The 22,088-nt window shown below is 33.3% G+C and overlaps 4 protein-coding genes across 12 annotated transcripts in view; 2 read left to right on the top strand and 2 right to left on the bottom strand.

Moving 5' to 3' along the window:
- The window catches only part of LOC145947589 (sphingomyelin phosphodiesterase), a 28,438-nt gene extending 21,566 nt beyond the window's left edge, over window positions 1–6,872 (top strand). Inside the window, exons 7-13 of one of the 4 annotated variants that reach the window (XR_014427199.1) lie at window positions 305–667; window positions 757–949; window positions 1,083–1,267; window positions 1,537–1,722; window positions 3,148–3,690; window positions 4,356–4,588; window positions 6,736–6,872. Coding sequence is in view for 1 of the 4 variants with exons in the window: in XM_083057394.1 (XP_082913520.1) it covers window positions 305–667; window positions 757–949; window positions 1,083–1,267; window positions 1,537–1,722; window positions 4,356–4,425 (997 nt within the window). In the remaining 3 variants the exon portion in view is untranslated. Of the gene's footprint in view, window positions 1–304; window positions 668–756; window positions 950–1,082; window positions 1,268–1,536; window positions 1,723–3,143; window positions 3,691–4,355; window positions 5,678–6,735 lie in introns of those variants that run through there. The other 3 variants (XR_014427198.1, XR_014427196.1, XM_083057394.1) reach the window with 3 other exon arrangements.
- LOC145947572 (cationic amino acid transporter 4) lies at window positions 6,757–13,940 on the top strand. Its single transcript, XM_083057370.1, is given in 16 exon segments — window positions 6,757–6,890; window positions 6,951–7,038; window positions 7,202–7,275; window positions 7,277–7,303; window positions 7,305–7,386; window positions 7,389–7,432; window positions 7,581–7,611; window positions 7,614–7,903; window positions 8,830–9,001; window positions 9,410–9,658; window positions 9,868–10,203; window positions 10,310–10,556; window positions 10,918–11,311; window positions 11,474–11,696; window positions 11,775–11,948; window positions 12,087–13,940. Coding segments are annotated over 16 exon segments (2,742 nt in total). The 5' UTR covers window positions 6,757–6,764; the 3' UTR covers window positions 12,272–13,940.
- Window positions 11,181–17,840, bottom strand: LOC145947630 (acetyl-coenzyme A transporter 1). 2 transcript variants are annotated; one of them, XM_083057422.1, is made up of 9 exons: window positions 17,159–17,840; window positions 16,427–16,716; window positions 16,184–16,338; window positions 15,902–16,095; window positions 15,647–15,831; window positions 15,438–15,555; window positions 15,130–15,345; window positions 14,842–15,020; window positions 11,181–11,320 (listed from the first exon to the last, which is right to left on the bottom strand). In XM_083057422.1, the coding sequence occupies exons 1-9, from the start codon at window positions 17,357–17,359 to the stop codon at window positions 11,281–11,283; spliced, it is 1,578 nt and encodes a 525-aa protein (XP_082913548.1). In that variant the 5' UTR covers window positions 17,360–17,840; the 3' UTR covers window positions 11,181–11,280. The 2 variants fall into 2 exon arrangements, with proteins under 2 accessions (XP_082913548.1, XP_082913552.1); XM_083057426.1 differs by lacking the exon at window positions 11,181–11,320 and adding an exon at window positions 12,142–12,267.
- A 152-nt stretch (window positions 17,841–17,992) lies between these two features.
- LOC145947640 (uncharacterized) overlaps window positions 17,993–22,088 on the bottom strand; it is a 189,224-nt gene continuing 185,128 nt past the window's right edge. For 4 of the 5 annotated variants that reach the window (XM_083057434.1, XM_083057430.1, XM_083057440.1 and 1 more), the window contains 6 exons: window positions 20,344–20,475; window positions 20,170–20,277; window positions 19,717–19,975; window positions 18,590–18,778; window positions 18,368–18,516; window positions 17,993–18,293 (listed from right to left, as the gene is read on the bottom strand). In XM_083057434.1, coding sequence (XP_082913560.1) covers window positions 18,161–18,293; window positions 18,368–18,516; window positions 18,590–18,778; window positions 19,717–19,975; window positions 20,170–20,277; window positions 20,344–20,475 — 970 coding nt within the window. In that variant the 3' untranslated portion in view covers window positions 17,993–18,160. The remainder of the gene's footprint in view (window positions 18,294–18,367; window positions 18,517–18,589; window positions 18,779–19,716; window positions 19,976–20,169; window positions 20,278–20,343; window positions 20,476–22,088) is intronic. The other variant, XM_083057439.1, reaches the window with a different exon arrangement.

The following is a 22,088-nucleotide window of genomic DNA, read 5'->3' as shown; positions in this document are numbered from 1 at the left end:
AACTCCATCTCGAAACCTCTCATCTCGGAACACTGTCACTTTCACATTTCTAGAAAATATTATTTCAGATATGATCCATTTGCAACATATTTACTTATCTTGTGCAAACTTAGAAAACTATTTTTTCTTTAAAATTTACTCTATTTTATATAGTACAGATATTTCAGGATTTAAAAACAAAATTGGAATAAAAACTTCCTTAAAAACAATTGTGTGGTTCTCTATAAAAAAAATATGATTAGCATTTTTCTGAAATTAAAGTATTTCTAATAATAATGCAATTAAAAACACTCTTGTGTTTTAGTTTTCCACCACCCTTTGTACCTGAAGAAAATAGCATCTCCTGGCTGTACGACGAACTCGACAAACAATGGCGACGTTGGCTGCCAGCCGGTGTATCGCATACCGTCCGTCGAGGTGCCTTCTACTCCGTTCTGGTTCGACCAGGTTTCAGGATTCTTTCTGTGAATATGAACTATTGCAATAATAAAAACTGGTGGTTGCTGATCAACAGCACGGACCCAGTCAGCGAGCTACAATGGCTCGTGTATGAGCTGCAAGGTGCCGAGATCAATGGCGAAAAGGTACACATAATTGGCCATATTCCTCCTGGACATTCGGATTGCCTTAAGGTGTGGTCGAGAAATTACTATCACATCATCAACCGGTTGGTACTTGATTGTTTAAATCGCCATTGTAAATTACTATCTAGTCAATGCATTGTGTAACAAATGTCCTTCCTTTATTTTTATTTAGCTATGAATCAACGATCACGGCCCAGTTCTTCGGACATACGCATTACGACGAGTTCCAGATATTCTATGATACATCAGACCTTGGCAGAGCGCTCAGCATCGCCTACGTTGGTCCTTCAGTCTCGCCATATTACGATTTGAATCCCGGTTATAGAATTTATTACGTTGATGGAGATCATCCAAAGACTACAAGAGTAAGTAAAATGACACTTTTTTCATTACTACAATTAATAAAATACGCTGGTGAAATTTGAAGTCGAAGAATCTCTATGTTTTTTTCCTTAAAGGAGTTATCTATTTATTTTCGAATTAACGCGCGTATTTTAGATGGTCATCGATCACGAGAGCTGGGTCATGAACCTCAAAGAAGCGAATCTTTACGATTATCCAATCTGGCATAAGTTGTATAGCGCACGACAAGCCTATCAAATGGCATCACTCTTGCCAAAGGACTGGGACTCCCTGATCGACAAAATGACCAACGAACCAGCCCTCTTTGATCTCTATTACAAGTAATTATATCTGCAATATAACAATGTGGGCCATATTTTTTCATAAAAAAAGAGCAAATATTTTTTTAATTAAAAAATTAGAGATCTATAGTCACATACATAATATATTGATACATTTATTATTCTATGAAAATATGTTTCCTTATTGTTAAATCGATCAATTTTAATGAATGAAGATATTTAAAACAAAAATTAGCGAAGAAAAATAAGGCACAAGATTCGATATTCTTTCAAAAGTAATGTGACATGTTTGCTTTCGATTTTTACAGACATTACTATAAGAATTCTCCAGTACGACCGGCGTGCAACGACGAATGTCGCAAGAGATTGCTCTGTGATCTGCGCAGTGGAAGAAGCCACGACCGGAAGGCGTTATGCCAGAGCCTAGAAGCGAGGATCGATGTCGAGACTAGAACGGGCTGGCGAGCGTGGATCTATAAAGGACTCGCATTATCGTATGTAAAAGACTTGTGGATCCAACTTTATTCCGGCAATATTGAGACTAATGAAGTTAATTAATATTTTATATAAAAATACATCACGAATATTACTTAAAAAATTTTGATTACAATAAAAATTTGACAATAGCTGTATATATAATATACAGTTACTAGGTTTTTAGTTTATCTAATTTCAAATCAGATCTCTTTCTCTTTTTTTGTTTCTTATTTTATAAGGAATTTATGTATCTTGAACGAGTAATTTTATAACGATATGCTCACAATTGCCTTATTCGTTTTTTTTTTGTTTTGTCTGTTCTCTATTAGTAGTCTTAATTTTAAACAAACAAATCAACAATTTAAAACGATTTTTTTAGAAGTCGAAAAAACAACTCATGATAATATGAAGACATATTCTAACAATTGAGTCTAACAAAATTTATAATTAGTTTAATAAAAATCTGAAAGCTTGAAATATATTAATAGTAGCACAAATAACCCAGCTTGACTGCGAGGCGATGTATTAACGAAACACAGAGAAATACCAATGTATAGAGATTAATAACTAAAATCCGATCTTAAATTGACGAAAGGGAGGAAATATATACGAACTGCTCAATTAAGATACATTAATTAAGATTTATTAATATATCAATAATACATTAATACACATATTAGATAAGTGTATCACAATACGTAGTCGCGTCACCTGATGATTATATTGATGTTCTATAAATTTGGAGACACGACTATATATATATATATATACATGTGATTTAAATATAAATTATTTTTTATACACATTACAAAATAAATTAAATTAAATTTGTATCTATTAAGTCATTAAGTTTTTTTCATAATACTTTAATTATAGTTTGTTAAAAATAATTGCAAGAAGCAAAAAATGCAGTTAAATATTTCTCACAAAAAGTTTCAATGCCAAAAATTATTATAGATCACTGTTATAGAAGTTGAATTGCTTATATTTCATTCGCTTGTATTTTATTAAATATGTTGTAGAAAATATATTATTTTGTGCAACGCCTCTCGTCTTCTTTTTTGCTTAATTATTATATAAGAATTTATTTATAACATAGACGTTAAATTTTAGAATATACGCAAAGAGAGGCATACAATTAATAATATATTTAGCAAGCTGTAAATCTTTCCTCAACAGCTTTCTAGAAGAGAAGGAAAATGCCGACTGATTGCATTCAATAGTACCGAATCTATTAATATTGCTTCGTTTAGAATGCATGTATGCATCACACTCGAACGAGTTTTCTATAATCAAATGTAAATATGTATCATATTGCATATGTATATGTATGATATTGCATAACACTTGCATGAGAGATTGAAAACACTAATATTTTCAATGATAAGAAGAAATTGCAATAAAAAGAAAAATCTCCGATTCTTCGCGTGTGTTTCAGACAGTTCTTCACGAAACATGTTGCATCGTAATTGAAAGCAATCGCGTTTTTATACAAGCTCCTTCGAGTGTCGTCTGCATTAAAATAAAAAAAACAGGAACACGTGCATAAACGAATAAGATATTATATTACGTAATTTTAACTTATATATCTTGCCTAAAAATATACGCTTTAATATTATCTAAATATTCTTCTCTAGCGAAAATTTTTCCAATAAAATAAACAACATGAAACACGGTGTTGGGAACTTATCAATTGACCAACTTACTGTAAATATTACTATATAATACCTTTTAACCATTTGGATTAATTTCAGCAAAAACGCATTAACGTTGCGTAAATTGTTTCACGCAATGTGCAAAAATATATAAGCTTTTCTTAGGCACCCTTAATCTGACAAGTGTATCGCAACAACACTCTTGAGCTGGCTTTATTTCGTCGAAAAAACCAAGTAACTTGTAAATATCTAGAGGTAGAGAAGGTAATCTTGTTTGTGGTGATGGAATATAACAGCCGATGATTGACATTTCTATCTCCCCGCACTATAGTAAGTAGCACGAATATACATGTAAGTTGCAAATAAACTTTATGTACATACTTAAAAATAAACTTCATATACATCCAAATGAACCAGCTATATAATTTTCGCAGACGGCAATCATTTAAAACACATTACCGCATAATGTGTAATTATAATCTCTTTTTAATATTTCTTAAAATTATTTTTAATATATAATCTAAACATATAATTATATACATAACATTATTAAAAGTAAATGATAAATAGAGGCCATTCTCAATAATTTTAATATAGATATGTATATATAACGAAAATTTAGCAAAATTAATCGTAGCTAATTGCAATGAATTAATGAAATAAATGCAGTTTTTTATGTGGCTGGTTTTTTTACTTTATCTTTGTACCTTTTTTGTTGCAAAGTTACGCTGTTATAAATATTTTAGTCTGTTTAGAATAGTTCACGAATACACGCTATAACTTGCACAGCAATCTTTGCATTCTTGGAAAAGATTTAAATAAAAGGAGAATCTGTTATTGTATTATACATGTGATAAAAATCGTTATTCGTTTTCATTCAGAGAAGATAAGTTTTTATTGATGCGCGAGAGGAATAATAATATTTCTTATTTTTATCAAATTTGGCAATTAAGATAATGTATAGATATCATAATTAAAATTTTTTGAAATTGCAGAATGTCGGTGGTCATGGCCATCCCCAGGTTTGCGTACAATCTACCAAAGTACGTTTTAGGACTGGGTTAGATGAACAAGAAAACGGATGCTAAATGCAGATGTGTGACTCAATTTGTGATGTTAAATTATAAAAATATTCACGACGTAACATTGTGGTATTAAGACGCAAATTTCGATGCCGTTGACGACCAACGATTATTATTCGTCGAAATTGAACATCGCATTTCGATTCGTAAGTGCCCTCATCAAATTTAATGTGCTAATTCTTCAAAATCAAAGATTCTATAAAAATGAACGAATTGAAATGTGGATTAAAAAATTAATTTATTGTGCGAAGTCAAAAATAAGTTTTCTTAATCTTCAGAATCGTATATTAATTTAAAAATTTTTGTATGTAATACAAAGAGAGTCAGACTCTAATTTGAAGATTAAGAATTCATATAACTTCGTAAAATAAATTCGTATGAATTTTTTAAAATAAATTAACTCACACAAATGAGCAAAAGGCTCTAAAGGTAAATAGCGAAAAAGAATAGTATATTACGATTACGTAATTACAATACATTAAGAATAAAACATACTTGAACAGCAGACTTGTTCACAAAAGACAAACGTGCGATCTTCTCACTTGGAGAAACATGATCGTGAAATTGTGTGCTTTGAATCAAACATTGAAACAATAATATTTCAATGAGTTCAGTTTCCGAAATAGATACGCGAGAAAAGATCTTACGTCGCGCTTAATCTATTTAAGTGAATAAGTATTTTATTATCGTGTGTCTCTGCGTGCTACGCAAATTTGAGCTCAGCGAAATTATAATAAGTTTTCAATATCTCCTTTGAGAGTCCTCTCTAATAACGGGCGTTGTATATAATATGTAAATATATATATATGCTAATATTATGATCGCGCAAGTTAATATTTTCTCTCATTAATTATTAATTAACGAGCAATTAATTCATCAACGGCACGTACTTCCACGTGAAATCATTTCGCTTATAATAGGTCAACAATTAAATCTGGAATATAACTACCAATTCCCTTCTTTAGTCATCTTTTCAATGAAACATTTAAAATATATGCTGCAATGTGAATTTGCAGATCGAAAGCCGCGAATGCGCCCAGTGTTCCTAATATTTTGATTAATTAATCTACGACCTAGTCCAAGATGCGTGTTGATTACCGTTGACTATATTTTACTCATATATATATAGCATAATAAATATATATCTTGTTATTGAAACTAACAAAGAAATGCTAAATTAAGTCATTCTTATAAAAATTCAACAATTACTAGTGATAAATTATTGATGATAATATTAAGGATGTATATAAAAATATTTTAATAAGCAAAAAAAAATTATATATACCTTTGATATTATGCATGTGAAAAATTGATATATATATATATATATATATATATATATATATATATATATATAAATAATGACATATATATTAAATTGTGCAGAGAGTGAAAGTTACGTGTATGAGCGAAATTATTGTACATAAAGGAAAACTTCTATTTATTCATAAGTGATTATGTTTTTGCTGACATTGTTGTTTTATATTAAATATGTGTTTTAGTATATCCTTATTCCTGTTCTTTTCTTCCTCGATAAGTTCAAATTAAATTTTTTTATTATATATATACAACGCTATAATTATATATAGAATGTTTTATAATTTAATTGCATACTTGTACTTTAAAAAAAGATGTAAATATTATTCTCTTTATTCTTCTTATTTTACCTGTTTATAAATAATGTACAAAGAATAAATAAAAATAGAGCGGACATATATGTATATATCTATGTATAACATATATAATAATTATATATAATTAATAATGATCTAGCATATATAAATTATATACATTTATATTTAGATTATTTTTCCCGAATATTATTACAATAAATCGCACAGTAAAGAGTATCTGTAATAAAAAATGATTATACTATATTATATTATTGCTATATTATCGACAGACACACATTAAAAGCATATAGAAAACATAACCTGTGTTAGATTAAATACTAAATAATTTTTAAAGTGGTGAAATAAGGAGAATAAAAAGAAAATAAAAAGTACTGCATTTCAAAAGAAAACTAATAATGATAAAAGAAGAGGAATAAATTCAAAACAAAGCGATATATTTCAACTATTATTGCAACATTACATTGCAAGAAAATTCATTGCCGGTTTATCAGGAAGCAAAAGTAATTAATCTTTATATTATTCTAAATCTTTAAATATTAGTAATCTTTATATTGTTAAAAATATATATATGAAAATAAATATTGGTGAATTTTTTCGATATATTACATATTGTTCTTTTGTTTATTAACAAATATGAATAATAATCAATGTTTATTTAGCAAATACAAGCAGAAATTATCCTGGCTCTATGTATTTTCATACGGATTGTGCTTTTGACCTGAAGCCTATTACATTATTACATGCAACGGCAAGGAGATGTTTACCAAGTAAAATAAAATATAAAGATAGTTTTCTGCCATCAGCTATATTATTAGTAAGTATAAACAAATGTGATATGATGAGAAAATTTTATTATCAACATTGTTTTTTATAGATGAAAGAGTTAAGCAAGCAATGGAAGAGTCTCGGCTGCAGGTATCGCATCCTTTACAATCCTGTTTACAATCGGATGGAAGTCAAAGGTACGCAACTCCATCACACAGCAGCTTTTAATCGCAGATCTAGCCCAGAAATCTCCTTTCTCTATGCAACATGAAATGGGCAAAAACTGTGACATGGTTGCTAGTGATGATATTTTGTTATTAGAGGAAGAATCTAACTTTAATATTAATTTTCCCTATAAAGGAGGTGAACTTCATGCAGGTCCAGGTAGTTCAACGATCATCATAGCAAATTTAAAAATAATTTGAGAATGTGACAATGTGACTGACTGAGAAGCTGGATATTTCCTTTGAGAGATTTGAAACATTATCATGCTGTGCTTATTGTACCTGATATCTATCATCGACCTTATTTGAAGGAGTTGACTACTTACTGTTGGACGAAATGGGTTTTGGTTACTGTATTCTGTTACAAGTTAGTTTCATAATACTGTTAATATTTATTTTTACATACAGTTTTTACAAAAATAGTTTCATAAATTTCTTATATTATTACATTTCTTATCCTATATTTTAACAAATAATTTGAAATTGAAGTAAAATTGCTATTATATTATTGATAGGATAATGAAGGTGCGCTGTTTGATGCAAGTTTGGATGTGTGATAGATGTTAAAGCAAAGAAGATATCAGAATCATGTGAAAACACAATTTCTCATAAGAATACACGAATATGTATGGATTATGGAGGTGCAGAGGTTACGCAGACAATTTTTTGGCTTTTACAAAATTCGGTCCTTTCGTACAAATTGTGCGATTCCATTAACAAATTGGAATTGCTTTTGGATCGAATAAAGATAGATTTCTGTTCTCGTCGATTTGTATGTGGCTCACAGGAGGAAATGTTTGTTGTTAGAAAATCAAAACAACAAAGGGACATATACCTTGCAGGTACCTTTTTATTTGCTCTTTTTAAAAAAAAATTATATATCTTTTTCTCCGTTTTCGCGTATAACGCGTGCTTTGTAATATTTTAATATATATAAAAGACAAGATATGCTACTTTTTTATATTAGATGGTTAATTGATTTTTCTGCACACATGCATTATATAATTTAATCAAAATTCGAGATCCCAAATGTAGAAAAAAATTGTTTTAAATATTTTAACTATGCATAATAAAAATGTAATTAAGGAGCTCGTATTTGCCAAATTGTCCGAAATAAAACGACAAAACAGAATAGCTTTAGAGACTACATAAATTAATGCCAGAACGATATTGCTTTTCCAACATGTAAAGCCAATTCCCGATTGGTCGTCCATCGCGCATTCGCGTTACAACTTGCTCCTTTTATATAGTATAATACACGACTCCTTCGGCGACTATCCGTGACATCGCGTACGCGTCGTAGCACGGAATAGATTACGGTATATATTTCGTCGTCGGGATATCCATGTAATTGCACGACTACGCCGTAAGTACATTTTGCAATACATCTCGGTGTGTCCTTGAGATATATTCCAGGATTGTTTTCTATCGATCGTCCACGGGGCGGAAGCATGGGTGACATTTGACGAGCCGCTACTTGTCATCGTCGCGATATATATGTATATGTATATATAGTATATCAGAATACCATAGGGCACCATATGATTTTTGTTTTATATTGATTTTTATTTAATAAAGATTTATAGTGTGTCCCTTTCTCATCTTATCATTCAATTGAGATTTCACGCAATTTACAATTCAAATGTAATTCAATTAACAATTAATTTACGAATCGAAATTCGATAAATGATTGTTCCTTGAATAAGAAGGATGATATTTGTCTCATGTCTGACACGTCAATAACTGGAAATTGAAATTTTACAGGATATTGCCTCCTATCGTAGGATATCCATTATGCCGTCAGTTCGAAGGATGATCCTGGGCCACGTTATGTCCAGTTTATACAATAAGATAAACCGCCGAAAGAAATTGGATGGCGACATGCTTGAGACTCCAATGAAGAGATGTCTTTCTACCTTCGACATCACGTTGCTTGGTGAATATACTTTTAATTTCTTCATTGTATATAACAAATAAAAAAAACAAAAACTTTATAAAAAGAATCATAAAAAGATGTTATTTTTACATGTTATGAATATTTTATTTCAACAGAATTAATTGCACTTATATATATATATATATGGCACGCGACTTGCTATTATGCGTCGCGCGCGTTATCACGGCGATGATAAACGTAATAATCCGCAATAATAGCCTCGAGTGTCCGAGTAAGATAGTCAGAGTGTTAGTCAATGATTGCGTCAAATATTAAGAAAAATAATGAAACTTGTATATGTGATAAAGAAAAATATCTCACACGGATATGTTTGCAACTTGAATAAAATTGATGTAATCCGTTCACACAAAAAACACTGATATTAATTACTATTTAATTACCTTCCAGGTGTGGGTCACATGGTCGGTGCCGGAATTTACGTGCTGACGGGAACGGTTGCACATGACACGGCTGGACCTGGTGTGATCTTCAGCTTCCTCGTGGCTGGTCTGGCTTCCGTTTTAGCAGCACTCTGTTACGCCGAGCTCGCCGCTCGAGTGCCAAAGGCAGGCAGTGCTTACGTCTACACGTACGTCTGTATCGGCGAATTTTGGGCTTTCATCGTGGGATGGAACCTAATTTTGGAGCATATGATTGGTAAAAAACCTATTCCTTTATGAAGAGATTTCTGAAGTATTTATTAATAAGAATTCAATTAAAAAGAAAATTAAATTAAACTAATAATTAGTAAAAGTTAAATTAAGTTGTATATACATATATTAAAATTTAATTGGAATTTTATTCTATTTATTTTACTAATTTTGTTTTAAGGATCTTTTAACAGAAAAAGCTTTATCATTAATTAGGCGCAGCATCCGTAGCAAGAGCCTGGAGCGGATACGTGGATTCATTAGTCGGCGGTGCGATTAACAATTACACCCACGATCTGATGGGTGGATATAGGATGGGGGAGCCGCTGGGTGCTACCCCGGACTTTCTGGCCAGCGGATTATGTCTGCTTTACGCTATGCTTTTGGGAATAGGGGTGAAAGCCTCGGCGACGGTGAATTCGTTGTTGACCATCATCAACCTCGCGGTGATGGGATTGGTTGTTGTTCTGGGGATTTATTATGCCGATATTGCGAACTGGGGTAGCCAAAATGGGGGTCTTTTACCATTTGGTTTCGGCGGCGTCATCACAGGCGAGTATTTTTCATGAAATAAATACTTTACATCTAATTATCCGCAGTAAACGCAATAGAGAAATTATGTAGAGAATATAGACATTTTTTTCCTTTTATTATTCAGGCGCAGCAACGTGTTTCTACGCCTACGTCGGCTTCGATTCGATCGCGACTGCCGGAGAGGAGGCTCGCGATCCTGGGCGAAGCATTCCGCTGGCGACAATGCTCTCTATGGCGATAGTGACCATCGGATACATGATGGTCAGCGGTGCTCTGACGTTGGTCGTACCGTATTGGGCGATCAATCCTATCGCAGCTCTTCCGGAAGCTTTTTCGTCCAGAGGTATCCCGTGGGCTAAATATGTGATAAGGTAAAAAATTAAAATTTTATTCCTTTTTCTATTGACTTTTTAAAATAATTCCTTGATTTTCTCTCGAGAAAACTTTATGCTTATAAATACTACAACTATATAATTTTTTCTTTAATTTTTATAACATATATTTAATAGAATCGAGAATGCAAGTCCATAATTGATTGCAATATTCAAAGAATTAAAAATATTATAATATTTATGGTCTAACGTATGAGTATTCATCTTCTTTAAATAAATTATAATTCTGCTTTATGGACCTTTATAGCAAAAAAAATATTTTATAATGAACAATAATTTAATTATTTTTTAATTAAAATTCACTCATACATACAATAACCTTTGAACTTTGAATACCTAGCGTGGGTGCTCTTTGTGGAATGACAACGACTCTCTTCGGATCTCTCTTCTCTCTCCCGAGGACGATGTACGCCATGGCGAACGACGGTCTGTTATTCGGTTTCCTGGGTCGCATCAACGAGCGAACACAAGTGCCGATATGGAATCTCGTCATAAGTGGACTGCTCAGTGCCTTAATCGCTTTACTGTTCGATCTCCAACATCTGGTGGAGTTTATGTCGATCGGGACTCTGCTCGCGTATACCATCGTTGCAGTCAGCGTCATCATGTTGAGGTATCTGCCTGAGCAACAGCCGTCCGAGTCTAGCGTCAGCACACCGAGCAGTCTGTCCTCGCCACCCACGGAGGAAGCGGATTCCAGCAATTACAGCAGCATGGCATCCGTCAAGTCCGAAGTGAGCACGCTTTAATTAAAAATATGATGCTTTAATCGTGAGTCACAAACATATATGACATAATTTTAAAATATTTTATTTTTATTAAGTATAAATCTTAATAAAGTGTTAGTATACTGAGTAATTTTTAGATTTGTTTTGAATAATAAATCGTTCATACAGGTACTATGCGAAGGAGCTGGTCGATTCAAACCACGATACGCTTGGATGGAAGAGTGGCTAGAGGATTATGATACTAGACACATCATAACCGCTTGTCTAGTTATTTACACGATAACCTGCGCTTTCCTGAGTACTTTCCTAATGCTAGCGTTTGAAACAACAGTTCCATTCACGAAGAGCGATTACCTTTTCGCGGTGACCTATCTTCCGCTACCCATCGCGAGTAAGTTTGCGTCAAACTTCTTTCAATCTTGGCACGAAACAATTATGTCGCTGTTGATTTCGATTATGTTTATCGTAGATTTATTCGTAGGTCTTTTCGTGATTGGTGCTCATAGACAAAATCCGCCCAATGGAAAGTTTCGGGTACCTCTGGTACCCTTGATACCAGCGCTAAGCATCCTCTTCAACATGGGTCTGATAATGCACTTGTCTTCAATGACGTGGCTCCGGTTTTTCGTATGGATGACGATCGGTAAATTATAATTATAATTAGATAATATTATTTAATTATAATATTAAGAGAATGTACGACATATAAATTAAAAATTAAATATTAAATTTAAATTAATCCTAATTTATAATTCGACTTTTCTTTTTGACTCTTTCTCAGGAATGATGATCTATTTCCTGTACGGCATCCATTACAGTAAAGAAGCAACCACTATCCCGAATTCGTATTCCATCTTGATGGCCACCTCAGAAGCCGAAAAAGGCACAAAGTGGGGATCGACGTTGCGAGTTAGCCCGAAAAGTGACAAAGCACCTATTTTGGACAACCAGGAACTTGTTCACTAAAACCAAGTTATGTATTTCATAAACAGTTTTCCTTATTCAGTTCTCTCGCAAGTGGAGTCGTTGAAATCATACGAATTTTAATACCAAAGCAAAGCAGTTTCAGCTGCCGACAACGATGCACAAATGCAGACTAATGCAACGAAATGCAGAACAAGATATTGTTCAATCTTCAACAATTTTTTATTAACTGTCATGTAATTAACGCACAATTAATACTCAGCTACTTAAATGTCACAATTTATTTAATGTCTCGTATATAAAATCTTTTTTTATTATTCCGTTTATTTGCTATCTATCTTTATATTTCGGCGGCTCCACTTTACACATGTTGCTTGAAATTCAAAGTTTAAACGTAAAATATATATTTTGTAAATATCGATCTTGTAAAAGACGTAGTTCGTACAACTATTCTCGAAAGTTTTGTCTGGTACAAATAACTATATTTTTTGTATACTTAGCCTCATCTAGTCCAACTAATTATGAGATTCTGAGATATAATTTTAAGAATTGTTGATCAAGGAAGTATTATCGTCGCACGCGCATTCTTTTTTTTCAGGTGTGATAATTATCCTATAGTCACAAAATTAATCGATTTTATTTTTTGTATCTTATTTTTATAACATTAACCAATATTTTAAAAACACACTCCGTGTTATATAATACTTGACGAAGAAAAAATTTAACTTAGAGAAAAACTTATATTTACAATATATATTATGCACTAATGATTTTAATTCTCATAGAGAAGAACTCGTCATTTCTTTTATTTCGTACAATTCTATTTTAGTGTAAATATTATAAGTATGATAGTATAGTATGATTTGATTATATATGATGAAATATTCTCTTTCCTTGTCTTTCTTTCCTTCTCTTTTGTTGTCATGAAAGTGACCACTATTTTGTCATGAATTATATTAAATTATATTCAACAAACAATATATATCTCCTAATGTAATAGTGAATGATAAATATAGATTAGAGCAATGCAACGCGCGAGTTTCAAAGCAACACACATATACATATGTATCTTGTAATTATAATTATTATTAACTATGATGCATATTTTAAGATGCATGGAGTAATTTTGAACAAAATAGAATGTTGTAGAATCGATTTATTTATTTACAAAAACATATTTTTTATAAGCATCTTTTTAATTCTGCAGTTATTTTATCAGTTAATGAAAATATGTGAAAATACACATCTCTACAAGTATATAATAAATTAAATGTGCGATCAAAAGTTAAATTTGTCGCAGTGACATAACACACTCATGATTGATCCTTATTGCGGTAGTAACATTGTTCTCGCGCGACACATTGACCGCCACGATACCCAATAATTTGCGTCTATCTACTGATGTCTAAAGCCGTCTCTATATCTGGTTAATTTTATACCTGATAATTTATCTTTACGATGACGTTTATTTTTCGTCTAAATTACTGTATTTGCGTCAGAAAGATATATAAAAAAAAACTATTAAATAAAACATATACCTTAGTTTCAATTTTCTTTTTATACGAAAAATTTTTATTAACATCCTGCGTTAAATGTTTATCAATTTATGCGCATACATAAAATATTTTCAGCTATATTATACAATATAAACTGCGAATATACATGTTGTCGCACATGTCATGTTTGTCAGTTTTACAAAACTTTTATGAAATCTGTGAAATATAATCTAGTGCAAAATGTTATTATTTGAAACAATACTGATCTAATCTTCTCGCAAAAAGGTAACAAATCGCGAGTTTATACATACAAGCTTCCTAAATTATATGTAATAATACTCTGTAAAAAAATAACATGTTTCTTTCAAAACGCATTTTTTCGGAATAATATATGACTCGTCCATTAGTGAACAAATAAATATGTATATATAACAAATATATACGGAAAAGAAAAAATACGTTATTATATAATAAAATTATAATTTAATATTATAAATATATAATATTATATACATATTATATATATTTTAATGGATTTTTCCTAATATATAATAAGTTTTACTAATGTTTTATATATATGTGTGTATATAATATTGTAAAAAGTCGTTAAATCGTGGTCTAAATCAAGGAAATAATCATTTTATTACGCACGGAATATTCATTTAAGATTATATAGTATTGTTTTCTCTTTGTAAAGTCTATATATATGTATTCTGTACATATATATATTCTATTATAGATAACATTGCTTCTCCCGAGGCAATCGTTATCGATTCACCTCATGCACATTCATAAAACTGGAACACTTGATAAACGTGCAGGAAATGATGCATGCACGTGTCCCACATTCGGGTAGATATGCAGTGTGTCCACAAAGTTGTTGCGGATCAATACGGCTTTTGACTTTTTGGCTGAACGTCATATCTTACCTTAGCTTTTTGTATGTGTAAAATTCTCATAAAGTGTTCTTTAATTTACTTACTAATCGAATTCGATCCGGTGGACACACCATATATATAACACAGCATAAACACTCGTCATTGAGAATTTTCTAATAATTTTACAGGTACCAGTGTTAAATCAGTGTGAATCTATAACACTATGCTGATATGTTACCTGTTGTTACGAGTAAATACGATTTTCCAAGCGGACATCGGTTTCGCCTGTAGTAGATTAATTTTTCTACGACCCCACCATTTGAGCCAGAAAAAGCCTATGATTAAGCAGAGAATGCTCTCTATGTAATAACCATCGAGCTGCATATCGCAAACACCATTATCGGTTTTCGCACAGAGCTGAAAATATAACAGATAATATATATATATTTTATCGATTGTGAGATAATCTTATGACATAATTACAAATTACGATAAGATAAAAAAGACAAAATGCTGCGCGACCAACCTCTCTTTCCGTAATTGTGCTACAATCGTTTGTATAATCGGTACTGCATTGCCTAAACGTTAAGGGATCGACGAACCAAAGCGCGGCCGTGGCGGGCCAATTTCCACCGAGATTGCATAAGGTATTGAGCAGTGTCATATAAGTGCCACCAACAGCCGGGTCGCTGACTTTCGCGAAGAAAGCCATCGACGCCACAAACATACTACTTGCAGAAATCTGAAAAAAAAAAAGAATTGCAATTAAAATCGCTAAACCGAATCGTACACTTTATGATTAAAGAGAAGACATACGCTTCGTCTAATATTTACCTGATGTATAAAGTAGAGACCTATTAATATAACGAAATAATAAGCTGGAGCATGTCCATTGACTACAATGAACGGTGTAATCCATACCAAAAATGCTGCTATCAAGCCGAAAGCCAACCTGTATCATATAAGTTGTCCGATAAAAAATTTTAAAAATTCGTTATCATATAATAATGCTCAACATGAATCACACAACTGTGATCGATTACCTGTAGGGCATAGCTTTCACATAAACGTCCATAGGTCTAGGCCCAGCGGTATATTTCGAGATTACTAATGGTAAAATTATTTGCAGTGGTATCATCGGTACGATAATAAAAGCGAACTTTTCCTTGGGAATACCGGCTTCTATAAGCTTCAATCCAGTCACAGCGTCGCATGCCGAAAATCCGATCTGCAGAATATAGTGAATGAAACTGACTCTCAACATATAGCGCCATTGAATTAAATTTTCAGCCTCGTACCTTCGCAGTCAAGAGGAATACGACCGTGGTCTTTATGGCTGGTAATTTAAGTATGTCCCACAATAGCTTGTACGCGTGTTTAATATCCCTATTTAGCCCCTCGCCTTTTGATCCTTTATCCTTATTTTCGTGTTTGAATAACGCGATAATTGTCGTCGTAACGACGAACGCCCAGCCCCAAAAGTACAAAAATCCTAAATATAAAAATTACATTAGAGAGATCCTATATATAAATATGCATCTATAACGATATAAAGAATAATTTCGCTAGAACCTTCTTACCAGGTAGAGTTAGCATGCCCTCGTCGGAAGGAACTGATCTCAAGTAGCTATTGCAAAATTCGGCAGATTCCAGCGAGATGAACAAGACGTAGCCGATGAAGTAACCCGCCGTTTGGCCAACGCTGTTGCAGGTGGACGCGTATCCGACGTTGCACCTTAATAAACGAATCAACTAATTAAGCAAATCATCTACGGAAGAAACGCTACACGAGGATTACGAGGATTTTATTTTTACAAAGGTACCTTTTAAGCATCGTAAGCGCCCATCCGTCAACTACGATGTCCTGAGTCGCGGCGAGGACATTCAACGAGAAGAATAACGCCGTCAGCATTTCGATGTTGGGCTTCTCGTGTTCCTTGCCCAACCAATGCTCGACATAATTCGACAGAAGGAGCATAAACATACCCATTAGGTACTGGGTAGGAATCAACCATGTTTTTCTTCGTCCGAATTTTCGAGAAAAAATAGAATCTACTATGGGCGCCCAAAAGAGCTTCAACGAGAATGGCCATTGTACGAAACTAAATTCTGCCTATGTCAACAAAAAATAGGGTAAATACATTATTTTATATATAAACTTACTATATGATTATTAATTTAGTGTTCTTATTTGAGAAAAGAGAAACGTATATAAAGACATGATTAATGGATGTCATTCAAGTTTTTTAGAAACATTCTGTATATTGAATGATAAATATTTTATGTATATTAGAGTCGTGTTTTATAAAACAACGTATGAATACTCGAGAATTTATATCTATATCTTGAGTCTCTGAGAAGCTAAACTGTCTTTTTTTTTTAATCTATCATGTATGTGTTCTGGTACCAAATTAAAAATTTATAAAAAGCAGAATCGATCAGCTTGGCTTTTAAGAGGCTGATATATCAAGCAGATATCGTTTTTAATTATATCGTCAATTTAGTGATCATAATATATTGAGTCTATTCGAGCCACGATTGATTTTTCACCCTACCTGTTGTCGATAGGAAACTCCTCTGTTCTGTAACAGCATGGGAATCGAGCCGCATAATCCCAACGGGATACCCTGCAGCAAGTACAAGAAGAACAGTATCGCGATGTTCTTCTCGTCACCCCGCAAATCGGAGGGTTCCAGAATACTATTCGCGTCGACGATGCCATCCTCCGTAACATTCTTATTCAATTTTCTCTTCATATCACGTTTCCCTTCACTTCTCAGATCTCAGAAGTCAGTCAATAATAGTCGTATATATATTTATTCTCACTCGCTTTATTCGCGTCGACTTTCAAGGTCCGCTTCTTCAAGATTGTCTCTAGGTTTTTTTTTAGATTAGAAAATCCACCGTTCGTCACCGCATATCGCGAACGAGTGTACGCGCTCTGCTCGATTTTAAATTCTTCGACGATGATAATGAAGACGAATGATTTATGCCGGTCTAAGTGTCATCCTCGCCTATGCGATCATCGCGAACCTAACCTTTGCCTCCTAATTCGCGCCGAAGCAAACACTGAACTCGGCGATTCGTGACTCGACTTCTTTTTTTCCCCTCTTTTTATCTAACACCTCGGCATCGGCATCGACATCGACGCCAGCAACGTGCGAGTCGTGCGAGAGAGAAATTGTTTAGGTGAGAACGACGCGTATGGATGCACTCTAGGAACGCGTACTCGCGTTGCCACGTTGTTGATTATTAGGACACGTCAGTCGTACTTTGTTTTTTTTCAACGTCACGTGCGCGCGGCTGCTTCGCGTGAATCGGAAAGCATATACATTCATAGATGGGGGCATGAATGAAAATTATACGAGTAAGCATTGGAGCGTCATCTCGCGTTAGATATCCTGGCGGGAACTTCAAAGCAAAACTCTGTCAAGTTTCTTCAAATTACGCTACCATCGTATGAAGAGACTTTATTTTTGTGCATGTGTATTATTTGTTATCGAATAATATTAGATAAGTGTGATATGATTATATGGTTAAAATTAAAAAAAAATTATTCAAGTTTTCCTTAGGTAATTACAAGTAAACACGTTGCAGTTTTTATTTTCTGTAGCGACGTCGACTGCCAGTTTGATTAAATTCCTCACGTTTGCGCTCAGAGAAGAGATATTAAGTACATTGTTGCGTATTCTGTAAACAATTTAAATTGATTAGGCGATTAATATGATGAAGTAAGTAATTTGAATAATGAAAAAAGTACGTACAGATTGGTAAGATGATATTTCCGATTAGCGTTCAAGATTTCGACGTCCTTGTCGACATCGGACAGAAAATCCTTCTGGATTTCGCAAGTCAATCTGGCGACGCATCTCGGGGAAACTACCAATCTGTTGGTCGAGGAGTCTTTTTGTATCTGTTTGTTAAAAAAAATCAATGTTTTTAGTTCAAATTTCTGCTCAAAAAAATTATGTCGTATATTTAAATACCTTGTATAAATTTCTCTTCAACATGTTCAAAATGTAATCCATTTGGAAGTCGGTCTGCGGTTCCGGGAAAGTTTCCGATCTTTTCTTCCTTCCGCTTACGATGCCAATTGGTAGGAGAACCGGATTTGAAGCTAATGCCGCTGCTGCTCCGATTAATGCAACACCAGCTAGAGCCTTTAACGCTACGGCCTTAACAAATAAATATAATTATTCATATTTATAAATCTTTCGATTAATTTAAAATAGAGGAAAAAAATTGTTTAAAGAAAAGAGACAGAGAGCACCAGATGTTCCTGGACAAAGTATGTTGCTCATTACTATAACAGTTTTGCCTATGTAAAGAAGCTGCGGTGCTCTCAAGTATTCGATAAATCTTTATCGAAATCTTTATCGCATATTTCTTGCAATTTATTCATTTATTATTTCAAGTATGGATCGAAGCGACAAGAATAAAAATTATTAATTATTAATTCGTTTTGCAATCTTTTAGAACAATAATTATTTCTCTAACAATATTTGGAATTAAATATATTTCGACACTTTAAATATTTCGCCCATCTAAATTGAATTTGTTATCTGGATTTTTTGAGATCGCTCAATAAGACACAAATCGAATAATTAACAAAGATCTCGTAAAAAATATATTAATCGTTTAATTAATAATTAATATATAATTTTAAAAAATATATACTATATATATTTTTTTTTTTATATTAGTACATAAAATATTTTGACACCGAATTAATTATGCCTTGTCAACGTATAGAAGCTATTACTTGCATGACCTTGTTCACTCGACGACACTCGAGTAAAGTACGGATACTCGAAGTGAAATATATTTCAATACTTGAAATTTTTCGTCGACCTAAATGTAATTTGCCATTCGGATTGAAAACGCGCAGTAAGACAAATAAACTTCGAGACTTTCAAGAGAATTTTCATACATTCGAGTAGAGCGATTTAACTTGGCTTTTTTTAAGAGTGGATTCCAGAAAACTTTAGATATTCTATATTCTGGGCAACTTTTCCAAATTTTTCTCTCTCTCTCTCTCTCGTTCTCTTTTTGTCTATTTATATATAGCTAATAAAATTGTGAAAAATATTCATCTCTCTCAAAATATATATACTTTTTGCGCCTGAATGTTTCCGGGAAGCTGTGGCATATTTCCATCCGGATAAGCCGAGTCGCCAGGACCGAACTCGTCACCGTCGGCCAATGTTCCCGAAATCCCGTAGCCGTTCGAACCTCCATATCCAGATGGTCTGCCGTAGCCCCCATGACTATTAGCCCCATAACCATATCCTCCAGCGTTTCCCGAGCCGTATCCCAAAGCGCTAGGTCTGTTAGCACTTTCACTTCCGTACACTGATGGACGCGATGGATATCTGTTGTTTGCATCAAACGCGAATCAGAATCTCTCTTTAATGTCGAAATCTTACGTATTTTTCTTCACGAATTCCTTAAATCTTTGCGCCATAAAAAAAATTAATCTTTTCCGAATTAAAAGTGCTTGGTAAAATTCGCGAAAACGCAAAGATTAGCGAAAGATTTATGGTAAAAGGAAGTTGAGAAAATTTACCTGTCTCCCGATTGATTTCCTGCGTAGATTCCGCTTCCGCCTCCTCCTCCGGGTCTACCGCCGCTTCCGGTGGAACCTGGGGGCCGACTTTGTGTCTGCCATCCGAATCTAGAAGAAAACTTCGCGTCCTAAAATTTTTATGTACGTAGAAGAAAATAGATAATATATAACTACCTGTCAATAGGATTTCGCTCGTTGTATTGAGAGGGATAACGTCCGATCTCCGAAGAGATCTTGTAATTGTCGTACTTGTAATCGGGTCGTGCAGATTCGCTGGAACTGTATCTGCGGTCGCAGCAACTGGAACTTGCAAGTAAAAATGTTCCATATATAATTCGAATTGTTGACAAATCGCTATTAACTTAATTGTCACGTTTCGAGAGTTTAAGATTTAAAGTTTTAAAAGGGGAAAAAAGCTCAGTTCGAAGATGTTGACTTATCTCTATCGAAACTCGAATCGCGATGTATGACAGTTCTCGGTTTCTTGTCTGTTTTCTCCTCGCTGTTATTATCTAAGATAAGCTGCGATGAGTTTTTCGCGCGGATGATATTTTCCAAAAGTTTGTCATCCGAATCCGCAGAGTATTTCTTCGAAAGTTCGGTTGTCGCCGGGAATTCACTTTTCTCCGCCAGCGCACAATAAACACCGAGGGTGACGAAAAAGATTAGGACGTACATCGTCGCCGCGATAAATTAAAATGCGAATATTCAATGCGTTTTCTTCTCAAGCTGTCGCATATAGAGTATCGAGTACGTAGAAAATTCTCCGAGAATCATAAAAAGTTCGGCGAGCGTTCGCTTCAACGAGATGACACAAAAGTAACTCTCTAATTTCCCAAGTTTCACCCATTTATATAGCGGTCATGCATGGGATACTATCATAAATTCACCCTTCAGGGACGAACATGGAATTTTTTCCTGTGATAAAATGCAGAAAACAGTAGTTATTAAGATTATAAAGTTCATTTTTTTGTATTTTTTCTAATTATGATAAACTTTGTTATTGTATTATATAGTTACAAAGAAAGCAACAAAAAACTTTACTTTAAAGTTTTATTATTATTATAAGAATCTAATATTTTTGTTTTTTACTTATTAAATATTTAACTTTTATTTAAACAAAACGTGAATCTCAGATATTTATTAATTACTTGAAAATAAAAATATAAAAATTAAACAGATAATAATAGATACAATAAGATATTCACTCTCTAACGATTTGCGTTTTTCTACTCTTATTTTTGTATTGTAAGTTTTCTACAAGCAATATTGAGCAAACCATATAATTTTCATATGGAATAATATGACACTAGTTGCGTCCCTGAAGCCACAAAGTGTGACCAAACATCAAGCAGCACAGAGCGCTAGCGAAAATAAAAGTGTCGCAAGTGAGTCAACAATCGTCACGCCAGGACATTAATTAACAATAAGATTTCCCAAACGCCATTGTTTTCGTTACTTATTTACGAAATTTGACAAAAGTCACGAGACGAGATCTTGTCAATACATCCTGTCAATCTCGCGTCATTAGTTATACTTTACATTTCATCTTATCTTTTTGAGGGATCTGTCCAATTCAACTAAATTTCTCTTCCATAATTAACGTCTAGTTGACGTCTATTTTCACGGAACAAAATCACACAAGCCTTGAATACTTCTCCTTTCATTTTTTTCCGCTTTCCCTTTCGCTCGGTCTTCGGCCTTTCCGCTTCAAATCTGTCGGTGAAAATTCAAACAAATGCGAGATTTTTTTTTACAATCCCCAATTTACGGTGAGAAAGATTTAAAATAGTTCGAAGATTTACAACAGAAAGATTTACAGCAAAAACATTTCCACCGAACACAAGCTCGAGAATGAGTCAATGAAGGGAATAGCCATTGCAGGCTTAAAAAGTTTCGCCGAATTGGCGATTGCTAAT

This window comes from Prenolepis imparis, unplaced genomic scaffold, assembly GCF_030444845.1.
Source record: "Prenolepis imparis isolate NDT839.2.m4 unplaced genomic scaffold, iyPreImpa1.0 SCAF_2, whole genome shotgun sequence".
Lineage (NCBI taxonomy): Eukaryota > Metazoa > Arthropoda > Insecta > Hymenoptera > Formicidae > Prenolepis > Prenolepis imparis.
The sequence above is the reverse complement of the archived record's forward strand: the minus strand, read 5'-3'. Positions and strand labels throughout refer to the sequence as shown.

What these genes read in the sequence shown, in the direction of transcription:
- LOC145947630 (XM_083057422.1), bottom strand. Translation starts at nt 17,359, where the DNA reads ATGAAGAGAAAATTGAATAAGAATGTTACGGAGGATGGCATCGTCGAC. An exon ending in GAGTTTCCTATCGACAACAG is followed by an intron (nt 16,717 to 17,158) that starts GTAGGGTGAAAA and finishes TTGTTGACATAG; the next exon opens with GCAGAATTTAGTTTCGTACA. An exon ending in GCGCTTACGATGCTTAAAAG is followed by an intron (nt 16,339 to 16,426) that starts GTACCTTTGTAA and finishes TCGTTTATTAAG; the next exon opens with GTGCAACGTCGGATACGCGT.